This window comes from Mastigoproctus giganteus, chromosome 14 (genome assembly GCF_048544385.1).
Source record: "Mastigoproctus giganteus isolate SK-2022 chromosome 14, ASM4854438v1, whole genome shotgun sequence".
NCBI lineage: Eukaryota > Metazoa > Arthropoda > Arachnida > Uropygi > Thelyphonidae > Mastigoproctus > Mastigoproctus giganteus.
This window is the reverse complement of record NC_143588.1, coordinates 27,998,596-28,024,171: the sequence shown is the minus strand read 5'-3', so window position 1 is coordinate 28,024,171 and position 25,576 is coordinate 27,998,596. Positions and strand designations below refer to the sequence as shown.

Here is a 25,576-nt window from a genome sequence, read left to right as displayed (position 1 = left end):
CAGGAAATGAGGTAGGTCTCAATGTATCATTGGTTTGAATTCTGGAAAAATGTTTGGCAAACTCTTGAGCGATACTGAGTTTGTCCGATAAGAGAAATCCATCTGAGTTGTAACTTTCTACTGGTTGTATTCTTGCGCTTCATGAAATTCTAGAATGGTTTAATATCTCTATGAGTAAGTAGACTATCCTGAACTGACTCTGTTGTAAGATTTTAATATGAGCATTTTCACTTCTTTGTGGAGTTGGCCGAATATTTCATAATATCAACTGTCACCTGATTGCTTATACTTATTCTTATAGAATTCTTTGGATTTAATTTTATGGATTAATTCACTATTATAAATTGATCGAATAATTCATAAATAATAATAACCTAACTAAACTAAACTCTGGATCCCCCGCCTATATTCACCTACTCACAGGATCTACCTCTGCAATAAACTTATAAATCTCTGCTCACCATTAATTTTTTCAAGTAGGACATGGTCAGTGATAAACAATCCTTTAAACAGTGATCAGTTTCCAATAATTTGCTCATTACAAACATAGATAGTTCCAACTCTCAATCAACGATCCACCTGGAAGTTCAACAAAGCAAATTGGGACAGCTACTCCACTCAGGTCCAGTTAGACAGGAGTTACATTCAACAAAATCCAACCAATTAATGATGTAACCAATTAATGATGTAACTACCTACATTACCAACAAGATACTAAATCTGGTTGGTAATGTAACTGTCAATAAATTAGGAAAGGCCACCTTCCTTGTCAGTCACAATTATTAAAAAATACCACTGAGGATGAGTACACAGAAAAATGTCATCATTGTCAAAACAGCTTGTTGATTATTAATATATGTTTGGACATTACCTGAAGTTCAAGATCACCTAACAAACCCATAAGTAGGAACACCAGACTATAAAAGGATGACTATTGACACAATGCAGAAAAACTACTGCCACTTCCCATACAGCTGTATCAGACATTATCGTATCTTCTTCAATAAAAAAAAAACTAAGCAGAATTCAAAAAATTTTGGGAAAAAAAAAAAAAAAAAGTTGGCAGCTAGCAAAATTCCATTCTCTTTTACTATACTTTTACACAATAAGTGTATAATCGTAGTAAAATACAGTACCAAAATATTTAATGTAATTTTTTTCATAGTACAACACTATTTTGTAATAATCTAACAGTTTCTGTGACCCTATTCTTTTGAGTTTAAAAGATAACTGGATTTAATGAACAGGCCTTACCACCATATAGGCTGATAGAGTAAGGTTTTTCTGTACAATAAATATAGATTAAAATAAAAATATTATAATAATTAAATGCATATATTTATTATTAATTATTATTAATTCTCTTTTATGTTATAAAAATTCGAGGCTAAAGTGTCAGACTGCAGGAAAAGTTGCAGACATATAAGTTAGCATTAGCATAAGCATTAGTAGAGGCATACAATGCAAGAAAGCAAGTTTTATGCAGCATCAGCCAAAACAAACAAAAAAAAAACCTCCCATTTCATTTGTTCCATTTGTTCCAAATATCTGTCCAGCCCAGCTTTAATTTATTTATTTACGCTGTAAACTTCCACAACTAAAGATGGAAGTCTGTTCACCAATCAAATATCCGCTGATTAAAGGCAAATTTATACACATCTATTCTACAACTGTCTTTCTTCAGTTTGAATCTGTGCCCCTCAGGTTCTTAATCTCAGCAAGAGGTAGAATCCCATCAGATTCAGCTTGATCAACCCATTCAAGGCCTTATACACCTCAATCAGATCACCTCGCAGGTGCCTACTCTCCAGGCACTGCAATTTGCAGAATTTAAGCCTTTCTTCATAAGAGAACCCCTCTGTTCCCCACACCAATCTTGTGGCCCTTCTTTGTACTCATTCTAGCAAACCTACATCCTTCCTAAAATAAGGCCTCCAGAACTGTAAACAGTACTCTAGGTGTGGCCTGACCATTGCTTTTTATAATGGTATAATCACATCCCTGTCCTCCCTGCTAGCAAAATTTTTATATATCATTGTCAAGACTCCATGATCTGCCTGGCAGCATGTCTTCACTGTCAGCGAACTTCATATTTGACTGCACAATTACCGCCAGGTCTTTTTCACTTTTCACTTCCCTGAGTGTAGTACTACACAGTTGGTATATTTCTCTTCGGTTACTGTGACCAATATGCAGTATTTTGCATTTGTCAATATTAAACTTCAGTTGCCACTTCTCAGCCCATTGGCCCAACTTATCTTGATCCAGTTGGAGTGGCATACTGTCCTTACTGTCAACAACCCTACCAACCTTTGTATCATCTGCAAACTTGGACATTAAACCTGATATACGTTCATCAATATCATTGATAAATATACAAAACAACAATAGGCCCAACACTGAGCCATGGGGAACTCCACTAATAACATTTGTACACGAAGAGCAGTGTTCATTGATTACCACTCTGTTGTCTCCCACTCAACCATCCCTTTATCCATTGTAGCAACTTACCCTTAATGCCACCTCTCCAATTTGTACAGCAGTCTTCCATGAGCAACAGTATCAAAAGCTTTCCTGAAATCGAAGTATATGATATCAGAATTATTTTTGCTATTCAGTTCCTTTGTAACCACATCATAGTATCCAATCAAATTGGTCAGACAAGACCTCCCTTTAACAAACCCATGCTGTCTTATCTATTACTGCAGTTTTGTCTAGATGATCCTGCAATGCTTCTTTAACCAGTAATTACATTATTTTCTCTGGAACACAAGTTAAACTAACAGGTCTATAGATTTCTTTAGATTTTTTGTGTCGCCTTTTGAACCCCCTCTGTGAATTGGTGATACATTTGCACACCTCCAGTCCATGAGGACCTTCCCTGAGTCCAAGGAACTTCTCATCATTATGGCTAAGGGTTTGCTTACTTCCTTTGCTGCCTCCTTTAATATAACTGGATAGATCCCATCAACCCCAGGTGACTTTCTTATGTTTAACTTCAACAATTTATCCTCCAATTTACTCTCTGTTATTACAATATCATTTAGTCCCCTGTTAGTTTGATAAAGTTCTGGTACTCCCCTCATTGAATAACTCCTCATTTGTGAATGTAGATGCAAAATACTCATTCAGCTTATCAGCTACCTGAGCATGATCGTTAATAGTCGACCCATCTATGTTAATGGTCCAATCTTATTCATCCCTTTCCTTCTGGAGTTTATAAGTAAAGAACTCTTTGCTGTTTTTCTTTGCATCCTTTGTCAAGGATTTCTCGTAATTTGCCTTTGCCTGCCTAGCCTTCTTTGTGACTTGATTACAGTCTAGTTTATATCTATCATAGGCTTCTGTGTCACCTGATACTTTATATGCATCCCATACATATTTCTTCTCTGCCACAATCCTCATTAGTTCATCTGACATCCATTTAGGCCTAAACCATGAACAGTATTTCTTAGTTGGAATGAAAAGCCTAGTAGCCTCCAAGATTAAGTCCCTGAAGGCTTCCCATTTAGAATTCAATGTTGGTAACATTATCAGTTGATCCCACTGTATAGAATTTAAAAACTGTCTGAGACCCCTGTAGTCACCTTAATGAAATAGCCCATCCCTTTAGCATTGATGGTAGTTACATCTTTAAGTAAATCCTGCATCAGTACATTGTGATCTCTGTCACCCAGTGGTTATTTCATTTACAAATTCTTAATGCATGAAGAATCACTGCTGATAATCAGATCAAGAATAGTACAACCGCTGGTTGCCTCTCGAACATGTTGCTATAGAAAAGAGTCATCCAATAAATCCGCAAAAGTCTTGCTAGTGTGCGAGTGACTAACCCACAAATTTCACTCGATATCTAGAAGGTTAAAATCCCCCATTATAAGACCTTCTGATTTATTGACCCACTCTATTTCTCTTCACAATTGCTCATTATACTCATCAGATTCTTTAGGCCTTAACACACACCTACTTTCATTTTTCCTTTACCAGTGCTTATATCACACCAAACAGCCTCAACATTGCATTGTAAACCAACATCAATCGGATGCACTTCCTTAGATTTTGTGTGTTTCTTAACTAACAGCCTAACCCCTCCTCCCTTCCTCTCCAGTGTGTCCTTCTGTACACATTGTACTCCCCAAATTCCAATTCTGCACTACTTATGTCTGTGTGACACCTCGTCTCTGATATCCCAACAATATCTCCCTTTGATGTCTTGACTAGCACTTCAAGCTCCTCAAATTTATTAACTATACTCCTAGCACTGGTGTTTGTTTGTTTGTTATTTGGTTTTTAGGAGCATTAGCAACTAAGGCCATATTGCTCCGTGAATGTGCGGTGGTCATTCCTAACCTTTCCGCATACTCCGTATTTGGTGGTAACGGGCTTGAACCCCGGTCTAATCAAGAAGCGTGTGCTACACACTGCTGCTCCTTCCCACCTGGCTACAGAGGAGCTCCCTAACATTCGTGTACATGCAAGTATACATGCACCTGTTTCTACTCTTAGTTACCCTAACACAGCCCACTATGACTCACAGCAGTCCTGGAAATCTTCATTGCCTTGATTTCTAGGCTGCTGCTCATTCTAATAGAAGCAGTGCAAGAATCACTTTTGCCTTGCCTGCAGCCACTGTTAACCTTTTAGTCTGTATATCTCCCCAAGCTAGCAGTTTTCTGACCCAACTAACACTGCCTCAATAGCATCAGCAAATATTTAAGTGTATTCCATTCCTGTAGAAGCACTCTCTCCTGTCAACAAGCACAGACCAGGCTGAAAAAAATTCTACCCCTTGAGAATTGCGCAATTTCTCCAGGGCCAAAATGATCAACAAGGCTTTCATCATATACTCCCTCCTATCGTGTCTGGGCAGAATTGCAGACACTTTCACATTCAACCCTAATTCGCGACTTTTTTTCAACATTGACCTGTACTTGTTGAGTAAATCTGCAGATCTCTTACTCTTAATGTCATTAATTCCAACATGTACAACAATATCACCTTTTGTACCCTTAAAAGATGATATCTGCTCCACAACGTCAACAACTTTTGCCCCTGGCAGACATACCCTGGTGCTGTTCCACCTATCCTTCTTGCATAGTATATTCCCTGTCTCCCTGACAGTAGAGTCACCAACTATAACTAGTTCCTTTGGGACCAGCGCATTCTGCCTTGGAGATTGCCTCTGTGTTGCATGATGCACAGGAGTGAGTTCAGTGTTTGAGCTGGGTTCACTCCTGTGCATGCATCATGCTCATTCCTGTGTAAGATGATTAATATGAGGGGCCCATCAAGCTGAGAGCTTGATGGGCCCCCTCATATTTATTTCTTCGAGGGCATTAACCCTACATTTCAAGCTCTCACAGATGCCGATCAGAACGCTAAGTTTGCACCTAATTTCTTGACACTCTAGACATCTAATGCACACAAAGGCATCCTCCTTGGCTAGACCATGTGGTGTTTTAGAAAGGTTGGCAAATATTTCGCACATTTTTTGAGATTGTGATGTGTGGAGAATTGCCCTATTTATTTCTCTCTCGAGTCACAGCACTCCCACTAGTCTGATCTTTGCTTCGCAGCATTAGTCTGGGTCATGATTTTCATTTAAATACAATTTAATTAACAATGAAATTTAATAAGATTAATAATATTTTTGATAAATTTATAATACTATAATAAACTAACAGATTCCTAATTGAGTGTTTTGTATTATGCTATCTAGTTTTACTTTATACCTTACGCTATCAGTTCGAGCTATATGTACTGTACATTACGCTATTTCTTATCGACTACAATATGGCGACTAGTTCAACAATATAGATGCCAACACTGGGAGTTGTAACGTCCAAAAATCACTAGTTAAATTCAAAATAAGAAGCTAACAAACGCTACTAAACCTATTTCATATTTCTGCAAAACACAGTGTAGTATGTTAATTAACGAAGAATACGGTAAAAATTAAAAATACTTATCCCTTTACAGCAGACAAAAATCCACCAACTGTTCTTTTCCGAAACTAGAGCGCACTCTAGTTGGTGCAATTGTGTCATGTTTATATCATGTTCATGAATTTGAGGTATTGCTCAAAACATCAGTGGCAGATATTGGTGGGATGTCAGAGACATGGTGTCACGCAGATATAAGGAATGCAGAACTGGAATTTGGGAAAGATAGACAGGATAGGAAGGGAGGAGGGGTTATGCTATTAGTTAAGAAACACATAAAATCCAAGGAAGTGAAACCAGTCGACATCACTGGACAGTGCAGTGTCAGGTCACTTTGATGTGACATAAGCATTGGGAGATCAAAGAGAATAGGAGTGTGTTATAGGCCTAATGACTCTGATGAGTATAATAAGAAACTGGACAGGGAAATAGATTGGGGCAATAAATCAGAGAGTCTTATAATGGGGGATTATAATTACCCAAATATTGGCTGGAATTTGTGGGTTGGTCACTCACCCACTAGCAAGGCTTTTGGGGATTTATTGGATGATTGCTTTCTACATCAGCATGTTCGGGAGGCAACTTGAGGGAGTAATACTCTTGATCTAATTATCAGTAGGGATTCTTCATGCATTAAAAATCTGCAGATAAAGGAACCACTAGGTAGCAGTGATCACATGTGCTGAAGTGGGATTTACTCAAAGAGGTAACTATCATCAGGGGTAAATGGAAGGGTTTTTGCTTTCGCAAAGGCGACTGCAGTGGTCTGAGACAGTATTTAAATTCTATAAGGTAGGATGTTACCAACAGCAAATTCAAAATGGGAAGCATTCAAAGAACTTACCATGGAAGCTACTAGGCTTTACATACCAACTAAGAAATATTGTTCAACGTTTAGGCCTAAATGGATGTCAGATGAACTAATGAGACATATGGCAGAGAAGAAAAATGCATGGGATACATATAAATTAACATGTGACACAGAAGCCTAGGATAGAATATAAGCTTGTCTGTAACCAAGTTACAAAGGAGGTTAGGCAGGTGAAGGCAGATTATGAGAAATCTTTGGCAAAGGATGCAAAGAAAAACAGCAAAGAGTTCTTTACTTATGTAAACTCTAGAAGGAAGGGGATGAATCAGATTGGACCACTTGATATCGATGGTTCAACTGTTGATGATACTGTTTAGATAGCCAACAAACTAAATCAATATTTTGCATCAACGTTCACACATGAGGAGTTATTCAGCGAACGGAATGCCAGAGGTGTATTCAACTCTGGCAGTAAGCTAGATAATCTTGTAATAACTGAGTTACTCTCAGTTGTGGAGGTGTGGAGGAGTGGAGGAGAATTTGTTGAAGATAAACACAAGAAAGGTACCTGGGGTGGATGGGATCTATCCAGTTATATTAAAGGAGACAGCAAAGAAAGTAAACAAACTCTTAGCCATAATTATGAGAGCTTCCTTGGACTCAGGGGAGGTACCCATAGACTGGAGATGTGCAATGTGACCCCAATTCACAAAGGAGGATCAAAGGCTGACACAAGTAGTTATAGACCTGGGAGTTTAACTTCTGTTCCAGGAAAATTAATGGAGGCACTGATTAAAGAAGCACTGCAGGATCATCTAGACAAGACTTCAGTTATAGCTCGGACACAGCATGGTTTTGTTAAGGGAAAATCTTTCCTGACCAATTTGATTGGATACTATGATGCAGTCACAGAAGGACTGGATGCAGGGAATAACTTTTATATTATAAATTTGGATCTTAGAAAAGCTTTTGATACTGTAGCACACAGAAGACTGCTGTGCAAATTGGAGCAGTGTGGCATTGGAGGCAAATTGCTGCCATGAATAAAGGGATGGTTGGGGAAAGAAGACAGAGAGTGGTAATCAATGGAGTTATTAGTGGAGTCCCTCATGATTCAGTGTTGGGTTCATTATTGTTTTCTGTATTTATAAATGATATTGAAGATGGTATATCAAGCTTAATGTCCAAGTTTGCAGACGATACAAAGGTTGGCAGGGTTGTTAATAACACTACTGATGCTATGCTGCTGCAACAGGATCGGGAAAGGTTGAGCAGATGGGCTGAGAGGTGGCAAATGAAGTTTAACATTGACAAATGTAAAGTACTACATATGGGGAAACAGCAACCCCAGAGAAACGTATCAATTCTATGGTACTACACTGACAGTAGTAGTAGAGAATGAAAAGGACCTGGGGGTAATTGTTCAGGCAGATTGAATTTCTCTGAGCAGTGCAGACGGGCTGCAGGAGTAGCTCATGGTGTATTGTCAATGATATACAGGAATGTTTCTAGCAGGGATAAGGATTTGGTTTTGGTTTTATTTGCGCATTAGCTACTAAGGCTATAATGCGCCAACAGGGATAAGGAGGTGATTATTCACTTGTATAAGGCAATGGTCAGGCCACACCTTGAGTACTGTATACACTTCTGGAGGCTTCATTTCAAGAAGCATGTAGAGCTGTTGGAACGAGTACAGAGAAGGGCAACAAAATTAGTGAAGGGAATGAAGGGTTGCTCTTACAAAGAAAGGCTTAAATTTTACAAATTATAGTGTCTGGAGACTAGGCTCCTGGGAGTCGATCTGATCGAGGTATATTAAGCCTTGAATGGTTCGAGCATGCTCAATGCTGATGAGATTCTACCTCTTGCTCAGAATAATCTCCTGAGAAGGCATAAATTCTAATTGAGGGAAAGACAGATGTAGGATAGATGTGCAGAAGTTTGCATTTAGCCAGTGGGTAGTTGAATTGTGAAACACACTTCCATCATTTGTTGTGGAAGTTGATATCCTAAATAAATTTAAGACTAGGCTGGACAGGTATTTGGAATGAATGGAGGGGTGAAATGAGAGAGGGGTTTTTTTTTTTTTTTTTTTGGCTGATGCTGCATAAGCTTGGTTTCTTGCATGGTTCAACTTTTGAGGATCCTGCTCGGGTAGCTAACAAACTAAATGAATATTTTGCATCTACATTTTCACCTGAGGAGTTATTCAGGGATTGGAATGCCAGAGGTGTATTAAACTCTGGCAGTAAGCTAGATAATCTTGTAATAACTGAGAGTAAAGTGGAGGAGAAATTGTTGAAGTTAAACATAAGAAAGGCATCTGGGATAGATGGAATCTATCCATTTATATTAAAGGAGGTAACAAAGGAAGTAAGCAAACCCTTAGCCATAATTACGAGAGCTTCCTTGGACTCAGGGGAGGTACCCATTCACTAGAGATGTGCAAATTTGACCCCAGTCCACAAAGGAGGATTAAAGAGGCCACAGGTAATTACAGACCTGTTAGTTGAACTTCTGTTCAAGGGAAATTAATGGAGGCACTGGTTAAAGAAGCAATGCAGGATCATCTAGACAAGACTTCAGTTATAGCTCGGATCTAGCATGGGTTTATTAACGGGAAGTCTTGTCTGATCAATTTGATTGGCTACTATGATGTAGTCACAAAGGAACTGGATGCAAAGAATAATTTTGATATCATATACAGGAACTCCCTGACTTATGTAATACTCAACTTACGGAGTAATCGAATTTACGTAAGTTTTTTCCAGCCAGTTGAAATGTATTTTGCATCCCATAGGAATAAATGGAGGTATCATGAAAATATCATAATGTGAACCCAATAACACATTGTGTTTTGTTAATTTTCGCTATATAACAAAGCTATTTATATCTCTGAAAGGTCATTTTTATAATGTAAATTGCACTACACTTTCATCATTATCATATGTTCTGTTATAAGAATCAATTTTGAAAGCCTTTGTGACATTTTTCTAAAGCACATTTCTGGACGTCACAACCATAAAACAATTTGCACTTTCCTGTTTATTGGGCTTTTCTATTAGGGCATATAATTATAAATGGGTAGTAAACTAGTTCTTCCTGCATTTCCAATAATCCCAATAACTGGAATTGTGTGGGTTTTTATGTTATTATAGTGAAATGTGTTACCCTTTAGTGAAATCTTCAATCATATAAAAATAGGTTTTCAGAAACTTCTCTTCATTCTATTTACGTATTACAATGACGAAGGGAAAGGGAGCAACGGAAAGTGCAAGTTATGGTAGTGGCAGGAAACGAAACAAAATTGATTTAGAAATGAAGATGAAAATGATTAAGAAGTACGAAGCAGGCCAAAGTTTGTAATGTATTGCAAGGGAATTAGGTCTCACTGCTTCAAAAGTGAATACTATTTCAGAGGACAGTGTGTGTATAAAAGAACATGTCAAAGGATTAACGGACTTAAGATCAACAGTGATCACAAAATGGCGTTCAGGTGCTATATCGAAGATGGAATGGCTGTTAATAATATGGATGGAAAATCAGATTCAGAAGTGAATGCCCCTGAGTCTAATGACCATTCAAACAAAAGCAACAAGTATTTACACTGATATTAAGGATAAGTATGGCGATGTGTTGGAAAAAATTATTGATGAGGCCACTATTCAACGCAGCAAATTTTTAATGTTGACGAGACTGCTTTGTATTGGAAAAAAATGCTGGATCGAACATACCTTGCCAAAGAGGAAAAGACATAGCCAGGTTTCAAGGCATCAAAAAATAGGGCCACACTCTTGTTGGGGCTAATGCGGCAGGAGATTGCAGATTAAAACCACTGCTTGTGTACCATTCTGGAAATCCTCGTGCATTTAAGGGCAACAATAAAACCACCCTGTACCCGTGCACCGATAAAACCAGAGAGCATGAATAACAATATCTCTCTTTGAGGATTGGTTTAAATGCTGCTTCATTCCGAAGATTGAAAAATATTGTAAAGACAATGACATTCCTTTCCAGATTTTTCTTCTATTAGATAATTCCTCTGGACATCCTATGCATTTAAATGATTTCAATTCGAATGTGAGAGTCATATTTCTACCACCAAACACGACTTTACTCATCCAAATTATGGATCAGGGTGTTATTTCGAATTTAAAAGCACAACATTTGCTCAGGCATTGTCTGCAGTAGACATGAGAAAAATTTTATGTTGAGACTTTTAGAAACCTTACAATATTTACCATGCCATCTTAAAAATTAATATGGCCTGGGCAAAAATCACTAAAAGTTGTTTAAATGGCATATGGAAGAAAATATGCTCATGGCACGTAAAAGGCTTCAAAGGATTTGAAAAAGATGAATCATATGAAGAGGTTACAGATAAGACTATAAAGGTTGCAGAGCTACTTCAACTGGAGGTTGATGCCAAAGATATGGAGGAGTTAATAGAAGAAGAACAGAAGGAATTATCTAACGAAGAACTTATTGACTTGCAGGCAGCAATAGTGATAGAAGAAAATGCTGACGAAGCTCAAGATGAACCAAATGAAGATGAAATGAGTCTCAAGATGAACCAAATGATGAAGCTCAAGATGAACCAAATGATGAAGCTCAAGATGAACCAAATGATGAAGCTCAAGATGAACCAAATGAGATGCTTCATCACCAGAGAGATGGCAATGGCATTTCGTGAAATTGCATCAGCAATGGTAAGGTTTGAGAAGATAGATCCTGACAGCGAACGATTCTTAAAAGTTAACAGAGGCTACAAAGAAATCTACGATGAAAAGAAAAAAGCCACCGTCCATCATCCATTAATATGTTCTTTCGTAAGGTTGAGCTGCCGACCATTTCTAAATCTCCACAGCCCTCAACCTCCTCAGCAGCATACTTATCAGCTGAAGACGGTGATTCTGGCAACGATGCTCGAGAGGTAAAATTTACTGACGTTATGCCTATCTGCTCTCTTTTTTTGTAATTTTATAATTTTTAAATTGCACGCTATTGTAATTTTTCCTGTGCACGAGATAAAAAATTTAATAAATACAATAAATATTTCTATTTACATGTTCGTCGAACATTTCTTTTTTGATTCAATCAATTCAGCAAGCACAGTTTCGAGTGCTGCACAAGCATGGAGGCAGTTCTGACTTAACGTAGCATTCCGTGGAACACAACCCTTACGTAATTCGGGGAGTTCCTGTATTTGGATCTTAGAAAGGCTTTCGACACTGTTGGACATGGAAGACTGCTGCACAAATTGGAGCAGTATGACATTGGAGGCAAATTGCTGCTATGGATGGTTCAGCGGAAGAAGAGAGGGAATGGTAATCAATGGACACTGCTCACCGTGCACTAATGTTATTAGTGGAGTCTCCCAGGGTTCAATGTTTGGGTCCATTGTTGTTTTCTGTATTCATTAACGATATTGATGCTGGTATATATCAAGCTTAATGTCCAAGTTTGCAACGAAATGAAGGTTGGCAGGGTTGTTAATGACACTAATGACTACACTGCTACAACAGGATCTAGAAAAGTTGAGCAGATGGGCTGAGAGGTGGAAACTGAAGTTTAACATTGACAAATGTAAAGTACTGCATATTGGAAGCAGTAACCCCAGAGTAACGTATCAACTGTGTGGTACTACACAGACAGTGGTAAAGAGTGAAAAGGACCTGGGAGGTAATTGTGTAGGCAGATATGAAGTTTTCTGAGCAGTGCAGACGGTCTACAAGAGTAGCTCATGGTGTCTTGTCAATGATATACAGGAATTTTTCTAGTAGGGATACGGAGGTGATTATCCCCTTGTATAAGGCAATGGTCAGGCCACACCTTGAGTTCTGTATACTGGTCTGGAGGCCTCATTTTAAGAAGGATGTAGAGCTGCTGGAATGAGTACAGAGAAGGGCAACAAGGTTAGTGAACGGAATGAAGGGTTGCTCTTACGAAGAAAGGCTTAAGTTTTGCAAATTACAGTGTCTGCAGACTAGGCACCTTCGAGGTGATCTGATTGAGGTGTATAAAGCCTTGAATGGTTTGAGCATGCTCAGTGCTGATGGGATTCTTCTTCTTGCTCAGAATAATCACCTGAGAGGGTATAAATTCAAATTGAGGAAAGACAGTTGTAGGATAGATGTGAGGAAGTTTGCCTTTAGCCAGCAGATGGTTGATTGCTGAAACAAACTTCCATCTGTCGTTGTAAAAGTTGATAGCTTAAATAGATTCAAGGCAGAACTAGACAAACATTTGGAGCTAGTGGAGAGGTGAAATAAGAAGGGTGTATGTTTTTTTTTGGCTGATGCTATATAAGCTTGCTTTCTTGCATATGTGCTTTTGCTAATACTAATGCTAACTATTTATGTTTTTTTTTTTTTTTAGTGTACTTGGAAACCTGTTATTATTCTCATGGCTTTGTTTTCAAGCATATTCAGTATAGAAACTATAGCTTTTACTTAACAGTTATTATAATAATAAATGTTAGTGAATTTTTTTTCCAGCAATTAGCATGTTGAAGGACAAACTCCCAGGCACTTTTGTTGTACGAGACAGTAACTCTTTTCCTGGTGCCTTTGGCCTTGCTCTTAAGGTTGCCATTCCACCACCCAGTGTGCAGAATAAATCAGGTATATTTAATCATATTTATTATTTTTATAATTCTGAGTGGGTGTAAAATGACTTCCCATGATGAATTTGAATTTTTTTTAAGCAGTCCATCATCATGCAATAATCCATGAAATGCAAATTTTTACAAATCTTTCATCTTAAAAATGAAAGAAGTTGATTGATAGATTCAATGCTACTATTAATTGTGATTTTTATTTACTGTTATTCTGTGTTTGCTAGTTAATTGCTCTGAAATTATTCAAACAATTGAAGAACATGTTAGCCTTTTCATATCATTCTTCTCTTTCTTGGTGATTCCTTTCTACTTCTCTCTGTCTCTCTCTCTCTCTCTCTCTCTCTCTCTCTCTCTCAGGGTAACTCGGGTATATTTTTTGGCTGGTGAAGTATAAGCCTCAGGCTTTCTTGCACTATATAGCAAATAATAATAATATGTCATTATAAAAATTTGTTCAAATTTTTATAATGTATTAGGAGAGGAGGGAAATCCTATTCATCTTAAATATTTGCAGTTTAGTAATACTTTTCTAAAATGTTTTTAGAAAGGTTTTACTAATAGTTGTTTTTAACTTTTGCTTTCTCATTTTGGAATTTTCATTTAGGTTCCATTATCCTACCTTCCCCATCACATTTCTTAGGATGTCTTGTCGTGTCATCTCAGACCCTCTCAAATGCTCTTTCTGTTTGTTATTTACCCTTGTGTTATTATGTGGTTTATTTTTCTGTATGAACTATAGGTAGCACCCTGTGTGTTCTGTATTGTACTATTTATCAACTAGTTACAAAGCATTCAGTTGTGTTATTATTATTATTTATTTATTTTATTATGATTATTATTATTATTTTTTTTTTTTTTGTGTAGTTTTGTTGTTTTTCCTGGTTGGTAGCATTTGTGAAGGCTAGTAGTTCTGTCTGCTTGGTTGTTCCCTATCTTAAGCTTATGCTGCCCTAGCGTATCCTCGGATATGGGGTTTATATGATTTTATGGGTTTTTAGTATTGTTCATATAGAGTCTGTTTGAATTAACTGTATGAAGTTTTTTTAAATTATAGAGGTTGGAATTTTGTCTGCTGGGCATGCTTGTGAGCTAAGATTTTTTTAGGTTTATAAGTGGGTCTGAATATTAGTGTACAGATGTATGTTATTCTTATTATTTGCAATATTTGAGGATGTGAACTCAGGAACCTTTTTATTTTCAAAAAATAAAAAAAATAAATAAATTGTGGAACTTTGTTTTTACCTTATATAAAGGTAAAAAAAAAGGGGGGGGGGGTAAACTGCAGCCATTATTAATCCACTGCAGGATGGAAGCCTCCTCAATGGTTTGTTGAGGGAAATGGACTATAATCTGCCATGAGTTGGCAGATCGACCATATTTAGCACTCAAGGGCTTGAACCCAGGTCTACTCAAAGAGCATGTGCTGTTGCACTCCCCCCTCCTGACCACTCAACTATGGAGGCCATTACCTTAGGTTCCATTATCCTACCTCCCCAATCACATTTCTTAGGATGCCTTGTCATCTCAGCACCTCTCAAATGCTCTTTCTGTTGTTACTTTCCCTTGTGTTATCATGTGGTTTATTATATAAAGAACCTTATTTAATTTTGAACCTTAATAATTTTAGATCAATGATAAGAGCAAATAGTAGTAGCCAAAATTTTGCTGAACATATTTAATTATAATACATGAAATTCAAATATACAGCTTTTTAAATATTACACAAAATAATATTCTAGTTTATAAAAAATATAATGAAATTTTTTTCATCTTTAATTATTTTTTGATTCTTTTGACCATTATAATTATAAAAATATAATGTTTACACAAAATTAAAGTTTTTACAGCAATATAATTAAAAATATAGAATTAGCAATTATTGAAAAGTAATGGATACATTTAACTTAGCAAATACAGTGGGCCATCAGTATCCATCAGTTTTCTGATCAGTCATATCTGTTGTCCACCATTTTATACCATTATTCTCTTATCCATTATCATGTTGCCACTTGTTTATATGTCATTGTATCTTCCAATTGCTCAGCGTTGTTGCTCCATCAGGTGAGAGTTTTCAAACCAGCTCTTGGCGAAGGTAAAGAAAGCCAATACGAGAACGATGAGAAATGTTGTATAACTTACATGGAAAATTAGTTTCCTGACACGGCACTCTAGCACTGCTCGCTCGGTAAACAGATGGTAGGTGTTATCAGACTGGAGCAAAGTCGAGAATGATATATTGATTGACAGGTAGGCATGGCAAACAAAGTGCTGATTGGTAATCAATTGGCAATCAAATAGTTAATTAGGCTATTGGCTTGGATTTTTCTAACCTACCAAGCAAAGGATGTTTTCATATAAAATAAACATGTATACCTTGTACATCTTTCATATGTATGAGGTACACGTTTTTTTTTGTTTTTTTTTCCCAGTGCAGCAAAAGCCTGTGGCCTCCTTGCATTTTATGGCAAAAACTATTAGTTTCACTCAATCCATTCACGGCCTTAAACACCTCAATCAGATCTCACTGCCTAGTCTCCAGATGCTGGAATTTGCAGAACTGAAGCCTTTCTTGGTAACAGCACTCTTTTGTTCTCTTCACAAATCTTGTTACCCTTCTCTGCCTCCAGATCTGTTTATAGTACTAAAGATGCAGCCTAACCACGGCCCTTGTACGAAGGTATAGCAAAGTTTCTGCCAGGACAGCTCAAAACCCCGTGAGCTGTCCTGGCAGCCTGTCTGTACTGTTCAGAGAACTTCCTTTCTGATCACACAATCACCCCAGGTCTTTTTCATTTTCCACTACTCTGAGTTGTAGTACCACACAGTTGATATGTTAATCTGAGATTAATGCTATGCATATTCAGTACTGTGCATTTGTTATATTTCAACTGCCATTTCTCAGCCCATTCGGCCTAATTTTGCTAGATCTTGTTGCAGTAACTCACCCTGTTTACTGTCATTAACCACCCTGCCAACTTTGCATCATTTGCAAACTTAGACATTATGAATGACATACCATTATTAATAAATATTGAAAACAACAATTGGCCCTGCCCTGAACCCTGAGGGATTTTACTAATAACATTAGTCCATGAAAAGTAGTCTTCTCCCACTCCATACCATGTTGTTGTTTGGTTTTTAGGAGCATTAGCAACTAAGGCCATATTGCTCCGAGATATGTGGTGGTCAATCCCTGACCTTTCCACATCCTCTGCATTTGGTGGTGACGGGCTCGAACCCCGGTCTAATCAAGAAGCGTGTGCTACGCACTACTGCTCCTTCCCACCTGGCTACGGAGGCGCTTCTCCCACTCAACCATCCCTTAATCCATAGCAGTAATTTGCCTGTTAATTCCACATTGCTCCAGTTTGTACTGCAGTCTTTTCTTGTTATTATTATTATTAGCTATATGGTACAAGGAAGCCGTGGCTTATGCTGCACCAGCCAAAAAAAAAAAAAAAAAAAAATCCCGAATTACCCTAACAGAGAGAGAGAGAGAGAGAGAGAGAGAGAGAGTCATAAGTAGAAGGAAATCACCAAGAAAGAGAAGAATGATGATATCCAGCTCAGGACCCTGGGTGTGCCAAGCCCATACTCACCAGATGTGAGCCCCTGGGGATGAATGTCAACAGTATCAAACGCCTTCCTAAAATCCAAGTATATGTTATCAAAATTATTTTTTGCATCCACTTCCTTGGTCACTGCATCATAATATCCAATCAGACTGGTCAAATAAGATTGCTCCCTTACAAAATCCATGTTGTGATTGCAGTATAATTGTATTCCTGTCTAGATGGGCCTGGATTACTTCTTTAACCAGTGACTCCATTATTTTCTCTGGAACAGATGGTTAAGCTAACAGGTCTGTAATTACTCATGTCACCTTTTGATCTCGCTCTCTTTGTGAATTGTAGATATATTATCACACCTCTACTCCATAGGGACCTCCTCTGAATCAAAGGATGCTCTCATAATTATGGCTAAGAGTTTGCTTACTTTCTTTGCTGCCTCCCTTAATATAATTGGATAGATTACATCAACCCAAGGACCTTTTTTATGTTTAGCTTCAACAATTTCTCTTCCACTCTACACTCAGACACAAAATAATTTAGCAGCCCTTTAGAGATTGATAAACTTCTAACATCCCCTTCCCTAAATAATTCCTTGTGTCTGAGTGTAGATGCAAAATGCCTATTCAGTTTTTCAATTCAGGCTTAGTGTCGAAGTTTGCAGATGATACAAAGGTTGGCAGGGTTGTTAATGACAGTAATGGCAGTGTGCTACTGCAACAGGATCTAGATAATTTGGGCAGATGGGCTAAGAAGTGGCAACTGAAGTTTAACCTTGACAAATGCAAAGTACTGCATATGGGTAGTAGTAACCCCAGGGAAATGTACCAACTGTGTGGTACTACACTTAAGGTGGTAGAAAATGAAAAAGACCTGGGAGTAATTGTGCAGTCAGATATGAAGTTTTCTGAGCAATGCAGACAGGCTGCCAGGGCAGGTCATGGGGTTTTGTCAATGATATATAGGAATTTTGCTAGCAGGGAAAAGGAGGTGATTATCCCTCTTTATAAGGCAATGGTCAGGCCACGCCTTGAGTTCTGCGTACAGGTCTGGAGGCCTCATTTTAGGAAGGATGTAGATTTACTTGAGCGTGTACAGAGAAGGGCAACAAGATTGGTGAGGAGAATGAAGGGATCTTCTTACCAGGAGAGGCTTAAGTTCTGCAAATTGCAGTGGCTGGAGACTAGGCACCTGCGCAATGATCTGATTGAGGTGTATAAGGCCTTGAATGGGTTGAGCATGCTGAATTCTGATGGAATCCTTCCACTTGTTCAGATTACGAACCTAAGGGGGCATAAATTCAAATTAAGAAAAGACAGATGTAGAATAAATGTGTGGAAATTTGCCTTTAGCCAGCGGGTAGTTAATTGCTGGAACAAACTTCCATCTGTCGTTGTGGAAGTTGATAGGTTAAATAAATTTAAGGAGGAACTGGACAGGCATTTGGAGGGAATGGTGATTTTTTTTTTTTTTTTTTTTTTTTGGCTGATGCTGCATAAGCTCATACACTTGCTTTCTTTCATCACATGCCACTACTACTACTATCAGCAACCTGAACAGATTATCAACACTTAAACCATTGTCATCAAGTAGACCAATGTGATTCAACCCCTTTCTTCTATTGTTAATATAAATAAAGAAATCTTTATTGCATTTCTTGGAATTCTTTGTCAGAGACTCCTTGTAATCTGCCTTAGCTTGCCTAACCTTCTCTGTGACTTGATAATAGACTAATTTATATATACTCTAGGCTTCTGTATCACCTGATAATTTATATGCATTCCACGAATTTTTCTTCCCTGCCACAAGGCTCATAAGTTAATCTGACATCCATTTACGTCTCAAATTATATTTACAAATTAATCTTACGACACCATTCAATCAATGCACAATTACAGCCTTCATTTACTTGTTTAATACCATAGTTCATATTCTGAATTATATTATGGTATATTGTATTATTAATAGAATTATATTAAATGCACAAACCTTTCTTTTTTCTTTTGCTGATTTTGTGAACTATTGATATAACATCCTTTCAATATAATGACCCTTTTTGTTTGATTTTTCTGCAATGGTCAAAAAAAAATAATGAAAAATTAAAATAATATTAGATAAATTATAAAAAATTAATAATATCCTCTTTATATTGAACTCAAAAGTCCATTGTGGTGAAGCTCTTTATAGTGAACCCCAAGGGGCATGACAAAAGCGGTCATTATATCAAAAGGATGTTATATCAGTATTTTGCAAAACCAGCAAAAGAATAAAGAAACATTATTATTATTATTCCCGCTAGAGGGCTAGTATTAGCATGTCTACTGCTAATCAATGCTCCAAGAGAAAATTGGAAATTTTTGCTAGTTGTAAGTTGTTAAATTCATTCTTTTGTTATTTATTTTGTGCAAGTGCTTTATCTGAAACATCTTGTATTCACTATTCCAAAGATTTGCAAAAATGAATCAAAATATATGCAAAAAGTGCAACCTACCGCTGCATGTGCAAGAAGTTGTATGTCATGGCTGCAACAATGGATATCATTACAGATGCTCATTGAAAGAAGCAACCTATAAAGGAATGGCGAAACAAAAGAAACAGCAGTGGAGGTGTATATTGTGCAGGAAAGAAGAGAGGGAAGAAAGAAGTGAAATTTCCTACTCGGCAGAAGAATTTCATGACTTGCTGCATTCACCAAAAGAAGTGAACGAAGACTTAGAAGCTACACAAAAGCAGGCGAACACCCTTAATATGGAAGACATACTGAGAAAGCTATCCAGTAAAATCCATTTGCTGGATTTACTAATAGAGATAGTACCAATAAAGAAGCAAATGGAAGACCTGAAGACAGAAGTAGAAGATATCAAGAAATTGATTTCATTTGTCTCAGATTCCTTTGACAGAATACAAAAAAGCATAAGCAAACTACAGGATTCCAACACAGCAATCGGCAAAAGAATTGTGGAGCTGGAAGCTTCATTCAAGAAAAATTAGGAAAATTCCAACTTGCTTAACTCAAGGATAGACTCGATAGAGCAGCAGTTGCTAGCGAATAATGTAGAAATAGTAGGATTAACCGGATTAGCAGGCCAAGATCTAGAGCCTGTTATACAGCAGCTAGGACTTGCATTGAAACTACAGCACAACAAAGAAATAGAACACTATTACATAACACTATTACATAATACACTATACTGCCATCTACCAAACAATAAGAAAACAAACGACAAGCCAACACTAATTGTGAAGTTTTCAAACCATGTGGCAAAGGAAAAATGGATGAGAAAGGCAAAGGAGATCCGACTAACAGCAAAAGATATATATCAGAACAATAGCAATATCCCAATCTACATAAATGACCACTTAACAGCCCACCTCAAGCAATTGTTTTGGGAAACAAAACAATTAATAAGAACTCACAGTTACAAATTTTTATGGCTAAAACATGGCAAAATTTATGTGAAGAAGAATGAATCTTCAAGAGCCATTAGAATTCAGAGTTCAAAGGATTTGCAGTTTATAAAATAGACTCTTTTATTGTGAATAATTGAAATTTCCAGAAATCTAGACTTAAGGTAAAATTAAGACATCAGGTATGCTTTTTGAGGAATCACAGTTTTTCAATTCACCTTTACATTTTATAAATAATTAAAATATTCAAGCTCCTATAATTGATAAAAAGCAGTTCTTTATGGTAGCTCTAAATATCAGGTCACTAAGAAAAAATTGGTTTAACTTCTTGCAATATATAAATGCAATGAAAGAATATATCTCATGTATAGTTTTAACAGAGGTTAACATAAAAAGTGATGAAATTTTCAATTATAACATACAAGATTATGATAAGGTCTATATATTGAGAGAGTTGAGAAGGGGTGGAGAAATAATAATATACTATAGAAAATGCTTTAGGGAAATACAGGTTTACCACTTAACTCAGTCTTGTGAAAACTGCTGTGTCAAATTATTAGGAGAAGATCCAGAAAACAAATTCATGATTTGTGCTTCTTACAGGCCACCATCAGATTCAATAAACAGCTTCCTAATAGAATTAGAAAACATTATTTTGCAATGGGACGACATACAAACAGATAAGACCATACTAGTAGGAGATTTTAATATTAATTTACTAACCGATGGAACTGATAATGTGATACCCAGATACTCTGCAATCTTAAACAATTATGGATTTGAACATACCTTATTTGGAATAATTAGGCAACAAAGGATGGAGGGTAATAGAACAGTCAGCTCTTGTTTGGACCACCTAATTGCAAATATCAAGTTGAAGTATGCTAATTCCTACATACTATTAAATCAACTTTCAGATCACAGAACATGTATACTAATAGTAGATATGTATTCAAAACAACATCCATATGAAGATATAAAATTAACAAAGGCTACGAAGAAAAATTATTTATCAACAGGTAAACTGAAACAGAACATACAAAACATGTTAATACAAGATCAAGCATCTTACACAACAAATGTAAATGTTTTTTCAAATAAGATAATACAAATGATAAACAATTCAAGGTTTAATACTGAGAGAAAAGTTAATCACACAGCCAACAACACAAACACTGGGAGTAGCAGGATTAAGCTTAGGAAACCTTGGATGACTAAAGAAATAGAAGAACTAATGGTACAAAGGAATAAATATTTCAGGCAGTATAGAAATTGTCCATCAAAGAAAGAACATTATCACAATTATAAAACACTCAGAAATAAAGTGACAGGTATGATAAATAAGCAAAAAAACACATTACAATCATCTTTTCATGGATAAGCAGATAACACAAAGGGATAAATGGAGCATTATAAATAACATGTTAAGTACAAGAAAGAAAAAGTCAAGGGGAAACCAAATTAAAATACTAGTAGAACAGATTTCTGGTGCAAACAAACAATATGAGGCTGCAAATAGGTTTGCCAAAGCTGTATTAGATCTCAGATATTTAATACAATATTGCCAAGATTCCTTTACTCAACAAGATAGGCTTCCTCAGATAATGAACTCTTGTGTAGTCTTAGCTCCACATTATACTGAGATTCTTAAAATTATAGAACAATTAAAGAACAAGAAATCTTACGGACTGGACTGTATTACAGTAACCGAGGTAAAGAGAAACAAAGAACAGTTCTCTGTTCTCTTGGTAGAGCTAATAGCACGGATGTTAGAGTCGGGAAGCTATCCTACAAATTTACTCTCATTTAAGATAATTCCTATATATAAAAAGGGACCACCTGATGACTTTTGCAATTACAGACCAATAACAGTACAATCAGTTTTAAATAAGATAATAGAAAATTATATATTTTCCCATATAAGCAAATATTTACATCAATATGGACTGTTAAACAACTCTCTATTCTCATATCAGAAGGGCAAGGGCACACAGACATTATTAGAGAACTTAGTAGACTCTATAAACTTACATTTAAACAACAATAACTTCATACTGATTTTATTTATAGATTTGACCAAAGCATATGACCTAACTGATATCCCAATATTGCAACAGAAATTACTGAAATATGGTATAAGGGGAAGACTCAATAAACTCCTAGCAAATTATTTAACCAAGAGAAAAATAACAGTAGAAGTAGAAAATACAAAGAGAAAATCTTATAATGTAAAGAGAGGAGTACCTCAGGGCACTCATTTTTGGTAATAAGACCTCCTCATCAAACCTTGGACATTCAACCCTCTATCAAATTGCACAAACATGATTGCCTACATGATCAGAATTTCAAGAATTGCAAATGTCTAACTGTGGAAGAAGTTTCAAATCATTGTTACCTTGGGTTATGGATTGACTACAGTCAAAGTTGGGTAATGCATATAACAAACTTGTACAAAAAAATGAGATTTTATGTGTACTTTTTCTACTACATTAAGAATAAGTTAAATCTTAGAACAAAAGTTACCTTATTTTATGCATTAGTGGACTCTCAACTCAATTATTTAGTAAATATATGGGCACGAGCAAATAAAACAGAAATAAGGGCAATAAACAACTTAATGAATAGGATTCTGAAACTTTTAATGGAGACAAACTCTTGGAATGACCTGAACAAGAGAAGGCAATTTTTGTTGAAACATAAAATACTGTATCCAGTTCAAAAACTGAAGTTAAATCTATTCTTAAAAAATCTTAACACTATTTTTGAAGAGTCGAATCTGCAAAGAAATGTCTCACAAAATTTAAGGAACCCAAAAGCAATTACTTTGCCTCACCCTAGGATACTAAATAAATTTGGAGATAGGCACACAATGAATATAATAAACAACTTGTTGGCTAGCATTGATTTCAGGCTCAGGAGAAGTTACCCCATCTCCAAATTAAAATTCCTAATAAGAAAATTCTTGATACTCAATAACACAGTAGATTAGAATTGATATGCAGATAAACTACTACCTCTGTTTACAGTGTGGAATATACTATGTGTAGTGACTTCATAGTTTTTTCTGTAAGATAACAAATTTGTACAAAACTGTTGTAAAGGAAGAATTACAACTTGTTGTCAAGAAATTTGCTTTTCTTAACAAGTTCATTTATTGTAAACGAATTCTCTTGATAAATAAAATTGTATTGTATTGTATTGTATTGTATTGTATTGTATTATTAGCCATATGGTGCAAGGAAGCCTGAGGCTTATGCTGCACCAGCCAAAAAAAAAAACACAATTTCGGAATTATCTCGAGAGAGAGAGAGAGAGAGAAAACAAGAGTCAGAAGTAGAAGGGGATCACCAAGAAAGAGAAGAATGATGATACTCAGCTCAGAACCATGGGTGTGCCAAGCCATACTCACCAGATGTGAGCCCCTGGGGGTTGTTTGAATATTTAATGATATTCTACTAATACAATACTCATTAATCTAATTCAGAATATGTATTAGCATTAGCAAGGGAAATCTTAAAAATGGCCTACGACACATATTCACCCTTCCTTGAAGATGGTATTAACGAAAAGCCCCCATCCGTCTTCAGGACATCATCTCCCTTTTTACCTATAATTACTCCCCATGCAAGGATTTAGGGCAAATGCTTGCTTTTTCCTTCATCCCCCTTCCAGATATATGCTATTTCAACACCTTTCGAATGGATGCAGCCGTTACTCAAGAAAACCCAAGGTAAGAGAATTCTTCTGTATGTATCCCATGCATTTTTCTTCTCTGCCACATGTCTCATTAATTCATCTGACAACCATTTAGGCCTAAACCTTGAACAATACCAACTAAGAAATATTGTTCAAGGTTTAGGCCTAAATGGTTGTCAGATGAATTAATGAGACATGTGGCAGAGAAGAAAAATGCATGGGATACATACAAATTAATGGGTGACATGGAAGCCTATGATAGATATAAGTTGGTCTGTAACCAAGTCACAAAGGAGATTAGGCAGGCAAAGGCAGACTACGAAAAATCCTTCGCAAAGGATGCAAAGAAAAACAGAAAAGAGTTCTTTACATATTTGAACTCGAGAAGGAAAGGGATGAATCAGATTGGTCCACTGGATATTGATGGTTCAACAGTTGAGGATCCTGCTCAGGTGGCTAGCAATCTAAACGAATATTTTGCGTCTACATTCACGCATGAGGAGTTATTCAGGAAGGAGAATGATGTAGGTAAAGTAAACATTGGCAGTGAGCTGGATGATTTTGTAATAACTGAGAGGAAAGTGGAGGAGAGATTGTTGAGGATAAACATAAAAAAGGCACCTGGGGTGGATGGGATCTATCCAGTTATATTAAAGGAGGCAGCAAAGGAAGTATGCAAACCCCTAGCCATAATTATGAGAGCTTCTTTGGACTCAGGGGAGGTACCCATAGACTGGAGATGTGCAAATGTAACCCCAATTCACAAAGGAGGATCAAAGGCTGACACAAGTAATTATAGACCTGTTAGTTTAACTTCTGTTCCAGGTAAATTAATGGAGGCACTGGTTAAAGAAGCACTGCAGGATCATCTAGACAAGAATTCAGTTATAGCTCAGACGCAGCATGGTTTTGTTAAGGGCAGGTCTTGCCTGACCAATTTGATTGGATACTATGATGTAGTCACAAAAGAACTGGATGCAGGGAATAACTTTGATATTATATATTTGGATCTTAGAAAGGCTTTTGATACTGTTGCACATGGAAGACTGCTGCACAAATTGGAGCAGTGTGGCATTGGAGGCAAATTGCTGCTATGGATAAGGGGTTGGTTGAGTGGGAGAAGACAGAGAGTGGTAATCAATGGACACTGCTCAACGTGGACTAATGTTATTAGTGGAGTTCCTCAAGGTTCAGTGTTGGGTCCGTTGTTGTTTTCGGTGTTTATGAATGATATTGATGATGGGATATCAAGTTTAATGTCCAAGTTTGCAGATGATACAAAGGTTGGCAGGGTCGTTAAGGACACTACTGATGCTATGCTGCTGCAACAGGATCTGGAAAGGTTGAACAGATGGGCTGAGAGGTGGCAAATGAAGTTTAACATTGACAAACGTAAAGTGCTACATATGGGAAACAGTAACCCCAGAGCAACGTATCAACTCTGCGGTACTACACTGACAGTGGTGGAGAATGAAAAGGACCTGGGGGTAATTGTTCAGGCAGATATGAAGTTCTCTGAGCAGTGCAGACG

The 25,576-nt window shown here is 36.8% G+C and overlaps 1 protein-coding gene across 1 annotated transcript in view; it reads left to right on the top strand.

Annotated features, from left to right (window-relative positions):
• The window catches only part of LOC150075035 (tensin-2-like), a 737,845-nt gene extending 713,860 nt beyond the window's left edge, over positions 1-23,985 (top strand). The window contains exons 28-29 of the mRNA XM_090389056.1: positions 13,251-13,376; positions 23,834-23,985. Of these exons, the coding sequence (XP_090245182.1) occupies positions 13,251-13,376; positions 23,834-23,985 (278 nt within the window). The remainder of the gene's footprint in view (positions 1-13,250; positions 13,377-23,833) is intronic.
• The last annotated feature ends 1,591 nt before the right edge of the window (positions 23,986-25,576 follow it).